The sequence below is a fragment of the Lichenostomus cassidix genome, chromosome Z (assembly GCF_008360975.1).
Source record: "Lichenostomus cassidix isolate B80296 chromosome Z, HeHo_3.0, whole genome shotgun sequence".
Classification (NCBI taxonomy): Eukaryota; Metazoa; Chordata; class Aves; order Passeriformes; family Meliphagidae; genus Lichenostomus; species Lichenostomus cassidix.
Window position 1 is genome coordinate 11,487,880 of NC_139511.1, and position 15,373 is coordinate 11,503,252.

General features: G+C 35.4%; 1 protein-coding gene across 1 annotated transcript in view; it reads left to right on the plus strand.

Moving 5' to 3' along the window:
• Positions 1–15,373, plus strand: part of ST8SIA4 (ST8 alpha-N-acetyl-neuraminide alpha-2,8-sialyltransferase 4) — a 52,234-nt gene that overhangs the window by 19,263 nt on the left and 17,598 nt on the right. The window contains exon 4 of the mRNA XM_085041825.1: positions 6,306–6,599. Coding sequence (XP_084897951.1) covers positions 6,306–6,599 — 294 coding nt within the window. The remainder of the gene's footprint in view (positions 1–6,305; positions 6,600–15,373) is intronic.

Consider the following 15,373-nt stretch of genomic DNA (forward strand, 5'->3'; position numbering starts at 1 on the left):
CCAAATTCAGTAGTTTTCTGAACAGTTGGAAACTCAGGAAAGCTTTTTTTTTCCCCCATTGACTGTTTTAGGAGGTGAAAATGTTCGATCAGTCTTAATCTAAATAACTGCCTTTTTAGCTGTTCTCCATTTTGGAAAATTCAAACTACTGCTTCTTTTTGCATTCCATTCTAACAACTCCAAAGTGCTTCTCCAAAACAATGAAAGTCATAATTTTGTCTGAATTTATTGCAAGAGTAAGAAAAATTTTTTAACCATTTCTGATCCTCATAATGTTGCAGATATTTTTTTTTTCAAATTTCATGTGTCAGAATTATAACACTTCTGTGGATCTTGATAATTACCCTATAGAATATGCTCTTTATAGATAGTAACGTATGATGGTATTTTCACATAAAAAGGCAAAGATACAGGTGTTCAGGATACTGCTAAATTCCATTTCTTAGTTTTTCTGGCATTAGAATATCATTTGCAGCATTTCACTGCTGTAATTTTTGTAGGTTTGTTTGAAGTTTTTTATTTATATGCAGCAAACTTTCAGTGATAGAAATTCTTTATTTTGTTGTCAAAGGAATAGTAGTGGGAAGAATAGCAAAACTGATTCACATGTAATGTTGCAGCAGGACATAAAATAAAGATGTAAATAATGTGTTTTGCAGCTGTTTCTAAAATGCCACTTAGACTTTTTCTGACACTTCACTGTGTTGTGTCAGTTGATGATAACTTGCATTTCAGTCACTGTTGTGAAGGGACATGCTTGGAAGAAAGGATTTATTGATTACCAGTATAACTTCTAATCTGGGCAAGAGGAATTAATCAAGTTTATTAGCAGGTGATGTTACAAAAACCATCTTCAGACTGAAATAATAAATTCAGTGTTTTTGTGAACTTGTGCTGTGAAAGGGTGGATCATGGTACATATTCAAAACTGTTTGTGATAGCTGTTTGTGAATAGGACCTACAATGCTCTATGTGAGCCTCTAACCTTGCCACTCGCGTGACACATCCTCTACTGTGCCATGGATAAGGACTGGGATGAAGTGGGTATGCTAGGGGTCTCATTGTTCCTCCAGATTCCTATGGTAATCTGAAACAACTTCAGTTTTTTCAGTAGACAAAGAAGTATGCAGAACATGTGAGAATCCATACATTCCATTAATAGTTACTTTTGTGGGGGGAAATAGGAAACTTGTGCATGGATTTTTTTGTCAATCTCCCTTTTTTGGTTGTGTGTGAAAGTTACCACAGCACTGCTGCACACCTTTGTTTGGACAACCAGGTGAGAAGATGTGTTACATACACACAGGTATTAGGGCAATGTGCTTCTTGCATGTAGATTGGATAGACCATGGTCCAGCTGTGAGGTTGTCTTCAGTCTTGAACTTTTTTTTCCTCTCCTACATCCTTGTGCCTTTAATTTTTCTTTCACGTCCAATTATTTCTTGAAAATTACATGGATTGCTGAATTCAAGATGACTATTTTGATTATTACAGGAATCTGGGTATCAAGTTGGATATAAAATGTTGCAGGCTACTCAGGGAGGAGTATATGTTATTGACACTAATCTGGGAGTAATGCCGTATGTTTCAGAAAGGTTTGTTATGTCTGCCAGCAGCAATCTGATTCGCATTTTTTGTCTTCTCAGAATGTGTGTGGTTAATACTGTGTAACTGGTATTTTTGGCTTTGCTCTAAAAAGAGAAGATATTAATGAAATAAAGTATTAGTTTAAAGCACTTCTTTGCAGTGGCTTTAGGGTATTTTTAAGTATTTATTTCAACTTGTAAACCTCAAGTCCACCATATTTATAGAGGATTAAGAAGTGTAGATATTCATGGCCATTTTTTGCATTATTCTACTGTAGATATAATATTCTTTAAGTTCTCAATGTTGGATAAAATGGAAATGGTAGCCATTTTACTCAAGGAAATTTTAACAGCTTTTATTTAAAATTAACTTGATATATGGTTTATGAATACTATTTATCAGATTTGTATTTATATACATTAGTTTTATATTTATTAGTGTCAAAGCAAGTTGAACTGAATCTCTGTGGAATAACTGACTTCTCATTTGCATATATTTTTGTGACTTCGATTTCATTATTTTCATTAAACTCTACTCTCTAAAAGACTCAGTATGTTATGGGTGTATTTGGACCGTAAAGATGTCACAGCAAACCCAGGGTTAACCAGTTTGATGTAAGTGTGGTACAGGAGCACCTGCTCCATTCTTCAGTTTTTTCTCGTGGCATACAACCCCAGCCATTAGCAGTTATTTCCCCACACGTTTCTTGAAGTATCTCTTGTAACTCATACGTGCAACAGATGGTTGTGGAAAAAGAAGGTTTTCAGTCAGAGTTTTTGGTCTTTGTGTCTTAGTATCTCAGTATCTCAGTATGTCCAAATACCACGTGATATTTCAGACATCATCTAATTTTTCTCTTTTATCCCGGAGCCCTTTTTAGTGATAGCATTGCAGTGCATTTTTCAGTTTAAAATCTTCTGTTATTGCACTGAAAGCACATGTGTGGGAACCCCTGCATTTTTACTGGGAATATTTTATAGATATATTTGCATTTTGTATCATGGTTGTACATAGTATTTGTGTAAGTTGGGTGACCCTGTAAACTTGCAGATTTCCTAAATTGTATAATTGTTGCCTAATACTAAGTTTAGACTAACTTCCCTGTTGAAATGGCTGTGCAGAGGTTTTGTCTGTGGTCTGGTGTGATGTCATGGGAAGAACAGGGACTGCATCATTAATTTGAGATACCAGATACTACTGCCTATGATACTCCCATCACATGAATTACGAAGGTTTCCCATGCACTTAGGTTTTTTTCTACTCCCCTCTCTAAAATGTATCAATCCTTGTCTCATTAGACCATGCTCTAAACACTTTTGCCACGAATAGTGCTTAGAAGAAGTAAGGGAGCAAATAATGACTAATTATTTGCTAGTTTTGTGCTAGGGAAAGAAGTAGTAGGTAGAACTTCAGATTAAACACTCTTCTATATAAAAAAAAAGCCATAAGATTATTTGTTTCAAACAGTATGCTGAAACCAAATTTTTATGGGAAAAAATAACAAAGGAACCTATGCAAACCATTATTATATAAAATTATTTTTGCTGGGGCAAAACTAATTGCATCTTTTTCTCTGGAAACAGTCAATAGCTTGCTCAGGAGAAGGAGATGTAGGAGATTTACAAACCTTTTTATAATGTGAGGTATTCTCAGTGCTCATATTTTCAGCTGTTTGCTTAATTAAGTCAATCTTCAGTGCTCAGTGTGATTTTACAGTCTATTCTCATATTCTCAGTAACCTCATAGCAAGTTTGTCTTGCTCACCTTTCACCTGTAGCCTGCTTACTTTCATGTTAAAATGAAGACAACACTGAAGTTGCTTTTAGAATGAGTGGAAAGTGATGGTATGTTGCAGGAAGTTTGTGGTTTGGAGTCAATTTTTAAACATTCATGTGTTGCAAGGTACTCATAATGTGGCTTGTGAGAAAGAGGAAATTCAATAAACCCAATCTTCTTTTTTATTCCTAAAAAAAAGACAGTAAAAGTTTGGTTTTATTTAAAAACAGTAAATCCCTAGGCATGTAAAACTTTTGGTGCAGAAAACACCCTCACCACCTCATCACTTGTGAATATATATGGCATTCTCTGTCTTATGGCAAACTAGCTAAAATTAAGAAATACATCAAGGGAGGGTATTGCATTCGCTATTTAAAAGTTGTTCAGTTAATAGACTTCTTAATTTCACTTAAAAGAAAATTGGTATATGTTTATGTTTGTCTCTGGATGTGAAGTTCTCTTGAAAGAATCTTGGAAACTGGTGGCAGGTCACTGACATCTGTTAACAAAATTAATTTAATAATTCCAACTACAGAATGAAACTGTGGCATAGCATAAAGATGCATAGAGGTTAAGATTAAAACTCCAGAACAGGTAAAAGCTGTTTGCATACACTCAGGCTTATATACAAATACACGGTAGCCAGTTTTATTAGCCCTGAAACGTAAAAGAGGTATGGGGATAAACTTTTTAGCCTGGCCTGTTGCACCAGGACAAGGTGAAATAATTTGAAACTAAATGAGGGTAGATTCAGATGAATTATAAGGAAGAAATTTTACAATCAGGGTGGTAAAATTTTGCAGTCCTATTGTTACTGAGTGTTTTCAGATTGCACATGATTTTCCAAAGTTACACTTGAAGAATCTGAATATGCAGTAAGTTACAAATTTGTACTGCTTTCTGAAACACAGATTTGAGTTACTGGTGTAGCAGTAATGACATGCAAGGTAGGAGACCTTCTATTTAGTATGCCTGTGATGATTTTTTTTCTGGGGTTTAGGTGAAATTACATTTATAAGATGGTTTAAAACTACAGTTTTGAGGTTTAGGCACTGATGCTGTTGGAAGATCAGAAAGAAGCCGTCAAAAAGTATGGAATCATATTAGAACCATAAGACCTATTTATATGTGCACACTTTGCATATGGCATACAGCTTTCTAAATGTTGTGGTGTTGGTACATACATAGTCTGTTTCTCAAAGTTGGGCTCAGAGCAAGATTTGCAATGTCAAAATCTGTCTTACGTTTTTAAGTAATAGATATTATGTGCATATATGAGTCACATGTCTCATGTGACTGCTGAGACAAACCCACTGTGCATATCCTTCATTATGTTGTGCAGTCTGCCCTTAAAAGAGCAGCAATAATTCGGTGAATTTGATTGGTTGATTTTAAGTATCTGGTTTGATTATTTTATCATGTTTATTTTTAGATTTTAACAAACTTTAAAAAATGGCGGGTTATAAGTTTGTGCAATAAGGTTTTCAGAAACAATTTGCAAAGCCAGTATTGAATTCAATGGGAGTTTCTCTCATGCCCTAACTGCCATTTTCTAGAAGATACTACTCTTAGCAGCCTGAAATGAATGCAGATGGTTTGAGGAATAGATGTATAAAGATAATGAAGAATGTAAATCTATTTCCTTAGCCTACATCTGCCCACATGTTATCAGAATCTTAGACTACTTTACCTCCTAGGAAAATATTGGCTTTACAGTTTTCAAAATGTCTTTCTGAAGAAGATAGGACCACTTTAATTGATAATTACACAACAAAGATTCAATTCTGGGTTATTAGTATTATCAGACAGACAGGACTAGGTCATCCGTTGGTCTTAAGTAATGCTTATTTTTATATGTCATTGGATATCTGGCCATTAGAAGAAATTAGTGGATAACAATTGCAGAATTAATGGAATCCTATTTATTTCAGAAGTATGATAACCTGCAAATGTTTCGAAGAAGCTTGTTCCAGCATTGCTTCTTAGCATCCATTACCTCAACAGAGCAGTCTGTTAAGTTATTAAAATATTGTTGTCAGGATACAAGCTTGGAGTGTACCAGCTATAGGCTAATTTGCTGAAGATGTTGTGGAGATGATTTGGTTTAGTCAGTTTATACTGGTCACTGAAATCACAACTGATATCTGAATCGCATTTTGACACCTTCATTCAACGCATCTGTGTGATTACATATATGTGTATTTATATAATTGAGGTAAAAATGTGCTGAACAATGGCAGAATGAGAACTTCTCAACCCTAGGAAAAAAGCACAAAGCTATTGCAAAATTAAACAAGGTTTGAAAATTAGATATGAAGGAAAAATAGGAAGTTTAACACTTTTTTCCAAAAATTGTAGTTCTAAGTCAAATAAAAATACTTAATTTTGAAACATCTTGTCAACTGCAGTGATAATGCTAAAAACTGAAGTACTAGAAATTCATTTGAAGATGGGGTAAAGTTATTTTGTAAATAATATTTAAATACCGTGTTTTGAATAAAGTAAAATAAAAATGCATGGACTAAACTGTATAAATTATACATTATTTTGCTAGCATGGCTTTCTTGTGTGTGTGCTGTTAGTAACATGACAATAAATTAATAATGAAAAGTAATAGGTTTAAGAAAGCATATTATTCACAAGTGCTGCTTTAGATGTTGATGCATTCTAGAGCATGATGACATGGTTTCCAAGTATACAAAGAGGTGGGTTTTTTTCTCACAGCATTATGTACTCTTAATGTTTTTAAAAATCTGTCTGACCCTTGTCCAACTTGAGAAAAATACTGTGTGTTATCACACCTATTATCACTGGTCTTTTTTTCTCACATTAAATTGAATTGAGCTTGCATGTTCATTTTCAGCTTTCTCTTCATACACATATTTTTCTGAGTTAATGCTTCATATTTATTTTCATTTTTCCATTAATTTCTTCCTCTTCAGGTGCAATCTAGCTCCTGTGGTGGAGTTTGCTGCCGATGTGGGAACTAAATCTGATTTTATTACCATGAACCCATCAGTTGTACAAAGAGCATTTGGAGGCTTTCGGAATGAGAGTGACAGAGAAAAATTTGTGCATAGACTATCCTTGCTGAATGACAGTGTCCTTTGGATCCCAGCTTTCATGGTCAAAGGTGGAGAGAAGCATGTGGAGTGGGTCAATGCATTAATCCTTAAGAATAAATTGAAAGTGCGAACCGCCTATCCATCACTGAGACTTATTCATGCTGTCAGAGGGTAAGTGTACAGAAAAGACTGGTGTCTCTGTGGCACAATGAAACTCATAACTAGAATTCCTAGCAGGCAGAAAAAAATACCAATGTCAGAAGGAGCATGGTATTTCCCTTATTGATGTAATGGATTGCATTTATGATAAATTTTTTTGGTACTATGTGTTGTCCACTTATTTAGCCAGCTCTACTGCAAACAGCTGAAATGCATTAGCACAATAACTTTTCAAATTGCACTTCAATGTGCAAAAATGTATCATCATTTATTGATCAGCTAATCTTAAAAACAGTGTGAATTCAGTGTACGATGAAAGTGCTACATGTCTTTGGGACAAGACTGTGAAGATAAAAAATACAATCTAAATAATAATTGGGTGTAAGGTAGAAACCCGGTAAATAATGAAGCCTGGCAGATCTGAAAATACTGAGCTGCTTCATGAAACATCTACGATTTGGAGCTATCTTTCTTCTTTTCAATTTGGCCAGATGCTTGGGCAATTCACAAACATTGATCAGAAGCACTGAAAATGTTAATAAAACCAGTTTTTAGAAGTAAGATGTATCCATGTCTTGAGCAGATATTTTTCTTTTTAACCCCATAATTAAACAAAACTGTCAGATGAAAGCTCCAATGTCTTTGTCACTACTTATACACCATGGGTACATAGAGCTATGCCTGAAAATCATTCAAAAGATGACGGTAGTGCAGTGTGTTTGTGCATCAAATTTATGGCAGTAGTATTCAGCTTGAGTTCCTTGAAATGTGCTGTCTGTTTGTCAGATTTAGGAAGATGCCTTAAACTACTACTACTACTATTGGCTTGTACACCAGTTACTGATTACGAAGCTGTTCGTATTGTTATAACACCAGAAATAAGTTTAGAAAGGATGTTTGAACCATTTTCCTAACCTAGTATGAGAACAAAGCTTAGAAATAAGTTGTTCTTCAGGATATTAGACTTTGGATATGCTTTTCTCCTTCTGCCACGTCTCACAGATTAACTGCTTCATTCCCTCTGTGGTGTACTTCTGGCTCTAGAGAAAAATCTGTTGCCTTTGAAATGGGAAAATCCTTCAGAAAACCTTTACTTTTTTATTGACTTAGTTTCATTACACAGTTGCACTTTAGTTATTATGTGCCATGATTGTGTTGAATTTTTAAGTATTCAAAATGTCTGTAGCACATAGGTAATGTGGTTTGTATGAGTGTATAAATCTGAATGAGATTGCTTCCAGTTTACAAACAGCTGTTTTAATTTCCATCTGCTAATTCTGGGCAAAATTATCAAATGTAAATGGCAATATAGAATGTGCAGTCTTTAAGCTGGCCAACTTGAAGGTCCTTTGGGGGGTTTTCCTTAAAAAATTAGTAATACCTACATTGTTCCACTCAAAGAGTCAACAAAAGCTCTGCCATCAGAATTGTTAAAGATTTAGATTGAGCTGTATTTTAGATTATACCTAGCAGTATAGTCTGATATAACTGCATAGATTTGTGCAGTTGTTTAATCCGTACTTTAAACTCCAAAGTAAATTCAAATTGCTATCAAGAGTTCTTTGATTTAATAAACCTAAAGTGTTACTTAAATGTGGAAATACAATGTGTTTTGGGCCAAATAATTTAATATGTAATCATCAATAAAGTTCATAATTCCAACCTGACATAGTAAATACAAATAGAGAACATTTTATACTGAAGGGTGTAGCCTCAAGATTTGGAAAGCGTTGTCTGTATTCCTTTCTGTGTGTACTAACTGTCAAATTTTTCCTTTATTAGTCCTAAAAGCATATGGAAAATGCAATTTCTAAAGGCAGAACATAAAGTTCCTTAGACTTCTGATCTAATTGAGGCCACATTTTTATTTCTAATGCAGAATAAAGTTATATTAGAGTTTTATCTATTAATAGGGCAGTTTAGCTGCAATTACAGCACTGCACGGAAAATCTCACTCCTGTTCTTCCTTCTCTTTTAATGAAAAAAATATTGTGAGCAATATGTAGTCTTCCAGTGTTGCTATTGATCAGACAGTAGAATAATAACTGCATTCTGAGATGATTTTTAAAACTTCTTTTTCTGTCCATCTGTGCAATTTTTGGGTTTAAAAAAAAAATAGATAACATGGTAACATTGGAAAAAGAAACTACTGTTTTGCAGATTTCATGCCTTATAAAACTTTTGTGAGTGATGGCTCCTCTTCTAAAATCTCAGAAGGATTTCAGGTTTAAAACCGGATTATGTAAATATAAAGTCCAACATGATAACTACTTTTGTAATTGGTGACATATCATAAATGGCCATTGGATTCAGAATTTTTTTCTTCAGTAAATTTATATCAAGTGGTTACCTGTGATATTTTTTCTCTATTTTGCTTTTTCACTTCTTGATCTATAAGTTTTGAAATTACATTTTGAAAGTGATTTGGAAGCCCTTGCATGATTTTTTCCCAAAGTGTCTCTAAAAGCTAAATTATGGAACTTTTAATGTCATTGTGCACATAATAAATGAGGCAATCAGTACATAAAAGGGTTCAAGATAGAACTAAGATGGATAAATGAGCATCTTAACTCATTGAAAACATTTGCTTGCACTCTAATGTCACTGCCAAGAAGATTAATTAGAAAGTAATTATAATGAGCAAACCACATACCTTTTTTTTTTAATTTTACTTCAGTGACAAATTTCAGAAACCTTTTTCTTATTAATAATCCTGAGATTTAATGCTTAACTATTTAATTAGGATTATTTGTGTGCTTCTGCTGGTGAATATCTGAAGACATGTGCTAAAAAGGCTGAACACCAACACCCGCTTGCCCTGCCAAGCAATACAAATTTACAATACACTAGTTTTCTGAGTTGTTTCTCTTATTTTCTCTCCTAAATTCACAAAACAAAGTTCTCACGCTCATCGTCATGTGTAAGGATGTTTTCTTGGCTGCTCTTACTACTGGAACCATCCAGTAGGAAACTGGATATTTTGACCTATTAGTCACTCAGCAACATTATCACTGAAATTGCTTCACATAAGATTCCTTCACGTCTTTTGGGTACAGAATAATTGCGTGGACATCCTGTGGGATTTGCCTGTGCTCTGCTTATTTCCTTCTTGATACTGTCTGTGAAACAGCAGTGTAATCCTGCATTAAACATGGCAGAGCTCCCACTGAAATCTGAGTTTTACCTATATAAGGAGTATGCTGTGCCTATTTATGGTCACTACTCAATGCAGGGTCTTTTTTTCTTTATCAGTGAAAGCAAACAGCTTTTCTTTGAATGTGGTGACCTTTTGCACAACTTTACCATATTTTCAGAGTTCTTCACTCTAGGAATTACAGAGAAAATATTTTCAGAAACTGAAACATGCAGAAATCAAGTAGTTCTCCAGCAGCTCTGTGAGTAATCTATATTGTCAATACTTCTGTTTCTTTTCTTCCTACTAACAGACTTTAGTTTTTGCTTTACTGCTAAAATGTAATTCTTAAGAAAAGACATTTTGGAATTCATGGGTGAATACATAATCACCTGAGAAAACAAAAGATTACAAAATTTGCCTTTAAGCTAAAAATAGAATTCTAAATATAAAATTACTGTCTTTTGCATCATGCATATCAATATTCAAGATATTGGGAAAAAAATCATGCTAGCTTCTTGTCACTGGAGTACAAGCTTGCTTTTTTATATGTGGACATTAAAAATAGTTCTACATTACAGTACCCTCATGCCCTAGCATAAGGTATCCTTTAAACTGGCTTTGTTTAACTTACACAAACAAATGGGATGCCATTTAGTTTGGATTTTAAGAACCTAGTCTATTGTGTGAAGTTCTAATCTCAGTATCCTGTCCTGTGCAGAGAGCAGGAAGTGATGTTCCTATTCATGAAGTGGAGACACACTCCAGGGCCAACTTTTCAGTCTAGGAGCTAATTGCCAGAGCTGCAGCACCCGTGCATCTCTTGAGGGTATGCCCTGATGTGGTTCAGAGTTTCCCAGGATGAGCTTTTATTTTCTTTGCACAAGTTCTCCTATTTTATCACGTTTCTGAAAGATTTAGCAAGGTCTTTAAAGAGATATCTCACTTTTTGAGAGAGAGTTTTCACTGGAGGCAAACACAATTGAAGTAGAGATCATGAGGGCAGAACTGACTATGCACTAAACGGCTTTTTATATTTTTCACTGCCTGGTCCCTTCTGCCAGTAAGCCATGAAAAGTCTGATCATAATAATAGGGATATTTTAATTTACTTTTTTTATTTTTATTTACCTTTTGACAATAAAATTCTGTGAGTTTTTGTTTGAGGAGAAGGGTTTCATCTCTTACTGGGGCAATTGTTTTCTGTCTTATCAGCAACATTTATATACCTAAGACTTGTAAAACTTACTCTTCTCAGGTTGAATTTCAGGTTTCAGCTAGTGGAGAGCAACAGAATTAGTCATAAGAAGAATGGAATGAAAATTTCCATTTTCACATTTTGCTGGTTAGTTTATCTACCATGAGCAACATCACTCTACCTAATGCTAATGACTTCATGGAGCTAAGCAGGGAATAAGTAACACATAGTGTATTCATAGTGTATCTGCAAATTTATATTTATTATGATTATTTTTCAATTTTAGGGTTTCTTTTTTCTTAATTTAAAACCTGTGTTTCTGAAAACCATAAAAATGTGTTAAATTTATTAACTCTGATTTGATGGTATCATACTCCCGTAACAAAAGCTATAGATGTGCAATTGAGAAGCAAACTAGAAACAGTTTTTGTAGTTTGTCTTTAAAGAACAAGTAACAGAGAAGACTGAATTCCATAGAGAGTGATGTTGGCCATATAATATTAAAAGAATTGAGAATAGCTTCTCTTGGGATTTTTTTGACACACAAGATGAATTCTCTGTTGATTCTGGCTGGAACATGTGTGCGTGAGAAAATTCTGTCAAGTTTCCTTCCTTTTTTAAAAAAATATGTTTCTAAGCCAATAAAAATTCTGCTATATTTTGTTTTGATTGTAATGTCTACCAATATTTTTTTTTTAATGTGTGCATTTATTTTCGATTCTCACTGAGCTTCTGTGATGAGGAGAGGTTGTATTAATCATCTAGCTGAAAACAGATTTCCTCAAATGCTTAGTTATCTTCTAAGGTGATGTGGAAATAGGCGAACAAAGCTATAGCTATATGCACTGTATGGCTTGGCCTTTCACTTTGGTCAATTCAAGTCGTTGGGTTATTAAAATTAATAGTGCTTCAGTGAAATAATACACAGGTGCAGTTGTTACAGTGATGTCAGTATAGGACAGGGCAGTTTGGCTTAGTGTCTTCTTTAGCATTGCTTTTTAATGCACATGAGTTTCTTCAAGAATATTTTCATGTATTTGTTTGAAGGCTCTGAGTTCTTGCTGGCACACAGGGAGAGATTTAAATGTTTCAGATCAGATGCACTGAGTAGCATTTGTGCATATTTTGTCTGGAGTTACCAAGTGCCAAGGTTAAAGGCTACTACCTTGTTCCCAAACACTAGTGCCAAAGTGTATGTGTTTTGTGTTGTAATAGTGGGTAAAAAGTGTTAGTAATACACCAGTGTTTTGGCTGTGCCTGAATGGCACTGGCATAGCCTCAAAACTTTCCCTTTACCAAAGGAAATGCCATTTCGTCCAACATCATGCTCAGCAAGCAATACAACTGTGGTAGCAGAAGAAGGAGGTCGGAGGTGGCGCTTTCATTTACCTAGTAAGCTGTCTTCATCTTGATCCCTGAGTTTGTTTGGCTTTGCTCTTCCTGAGGAGTGGGAAGGGGACTGAGAGCATGTGGGCAGTGTCAAGCCACCATGTGAGGGAAGTAATTTGTTTATTTGATACATCAGCCATGTATAGACTTTCCAGAGGCCACGAGAAGCCTGTTAGTCTGCTTCAGTTTGCATCAAAGAATTAGAAAGTGAGAAGAAGGGTGAGCATTGCTCTGTTTCAGACCCTTGGGAGGGTTAGGTTAGTGCCGGCATGCCTGGTGTGATGTTTTCGGAACAAAACATGTTTTCAAAGAAAATAACTGGTTCATCAGGGGATAAATCTGGATTATGCTTCTTTGCTGTTGGAAGGCACACTGTAGTTGGGGTAGATGCTAGTTGTGCCTGTGTTTCAGATGGAATGAGATTTGAAGTCTCTCACCAGTACTCATTTCCTTCCCATTCTGGACGGAAATCTCTGTCCCTCTGCATTTTGTCTCTTTCAGCAGAAGTTGTTCCTGTGAACCCTGTTTTTAAGTGTTATGCTGTCCTTATGCTTATTTGTAGCCATAAGGACATACTTACACGTGTGAGACGTTAGTGCTGTTTGGATTCATATTATAAATTCAGTGCTACAAAATTACTGTATTGAAGTCCTTTTCTGAGATCTGTCCTTCTGTCTTCGACAAGTGAATTGATAGGCTGCAGGAAAAATTAAGAAAATGACAGTTACTTCTGTAATGTGAAAAAAAACCCTACTTTCATTTCTAGCTCTTTTAAGCAGTATTTCTGTATTGAAATATTATAGTTTCTATGAGCACTGTGGAAACAGCTTTTTGATGTTTTCTAGTACGTATTTAGTGGAAACAAGTGTCATAATTTGCATTGTTGCATAATATATTTAGTGAAGTAGTCAAAGCAAATGGACTTAGAGAAAGTTTTTGCTAGAACTTGCTTTTTCATTTTACATTTAGTTGTACTTTATTGTCTAGCATTGGGTAGCATTTGGATGCAGGGGAATTCCTAAAGAAAATTAGTGATCTTTTTCTTTTGGAAGAAAAGAAGGCCTGTAAAAGAACCTGAGATAGCACCTTACTGAAAAAAGTGCAGCCCCTGGCTTCAGAACATTTTGGAGGCTCACAAGGTGGGGTTTGTTGGGGTTTTGGGGGGGGCGGCTTTGTTTTTTGGGGGATTTTTTGGGGGGATTTTTTTGAGGTTTTTTGGTTTTTGGGATTTTTTGTCTGTTTGTTTGTTTCAGTATGAGTGTTGGCACACTTACCAGCAGAATTGGCAGAGGGGAAGTAGTGGGTGTTTCACAGTCATACTGAAACCAACAGTTGGCACAACTTATGCTTGTATCAAATTATTTAGCCTCAGATGAAATGTAACATAGTGATGTAGTAACAGGGCAGTAGTCTTTGAAAGATTCATGTATGGCATGAACTTTACAGGTGAGGCCTTGCCTTTTTCACCTTTTTTCTATAAGGGACAAAGCATAGGAAATGCAATAGGAAGAGGGTGGTCCACAGAACATAGCTCTCAATGACAAGTAGATTTCAGAAAATAATCTCAGTGAAAAGTTTTATATTTCTTTGCTGAGCTAGCAGCATTTAAGAATCACTAAAGAGAAATCCTGAGGTCTGATAAAGACAAGGTCAAGGAGCAAAGGCCTTCCTCCATGCTGCAATGTGTTTTCCGCTCTAAAATGCAGCCACTGCAAGCTGTGTGGGTATGTGAAACCCCAGGAGCACAGCTGTGAGCTAAGCTGTGGAGAAATGAATGCCAAGGAGGTGGGGCAGCTCAGCCTGTTTCAGGGGGATTGCTGCACGCTGGCACTGGAAACAAGTGCAGGCTTGACCCCTAGATCACTGGTGGCAATTGGTGCTTCTGCTGCCTGCAAGCGGTTTGCTCGAGGTTTCCAAACAGGAGTTGATCTGCTGTAGTTTGTGGGTTTCCCCCAGGGTTATTTCACAGTGGGAGCAGATCCAGAGGGAGGATGCTGGCTGGCTCTGGAGTCTGTTAGACAATGAATTGGATGAATTCAGGAGAGAAAGAACAGGTTTTCAAATATTTGAGTAGAGGAAAATTTGGTTCATGCATTTGTTAGTGTGAGGTCTTTGATGTTGTTAGTAGCAAACGTCTTTTCCAAGTGAATCTGTTAAGAGAACAGTAAGCTTCTCACCAGTAAGGATAACGCATAAAGACTGGTGAAGAGCACAAAATTAGACCTCAGATATCCTTGTGTAAACTCATGAGATTGCTAAACCACCACTGCTATTTTGGTATGATGATTATTCTCTGAAGCACAGAGAGAAAGGGAAGAGGAAATCTGTCTTTCTGGTTTTGTTTTCAAATTCTATAAACTTGTTTGTAATATGCAATGCATATCTGGGAAATGTGCCCATGTCAAAAAACACACTTTATAGCATTGATGACTTGAAGTTAAGTAGCATGAATTCCAATGAATTCCATTTGAAGATCTCACTTCAAATGATTGTTAATTACATGGTTGATGGTAACTTAGTAAACCACTGGCAATATATTAAGAGCATAATAGTAAGTAGAAGTAAGATAGTTCTGATTTTGTTTAAAGACTTTAATCCAGAAAGTGAGAACTCTTTCATTTTAAGATCATTTTGAATGCATTCACACAACCTTTTTTTTTTTTCTCATTTTTTAAAATTTTAATCTTTGAGTCTAGTGAAGTGGATAGCTGTTTTGGTTCAGGATTCCTTTTTTTCTTTATTTGATATGGAACAGCAACAATGAAGTAACAAATAGTATACACTTACCTGCTGTATGCCTCTATTGAAGCAGTGCAGATTCAAAGTGCATGAAACCCACAGAAAGAAAATAAAGCAAGTTGTACAATGTAGACGACACATTTCTTATTTTTTTAATACTAGCCAATAAGGCAAAAGGCAAAGTCTTTTGTCATAATTCTCTGTGTTCCTCTCATATATAATATATAGTTGAGCCAGAAGGCTGTCACATCAGAAAGCAAGCTAAGGACAGGAAATCTTTCTGTAGTAAAAACATCCATTAATATTCTTACTTGAAAATCACAGGAAT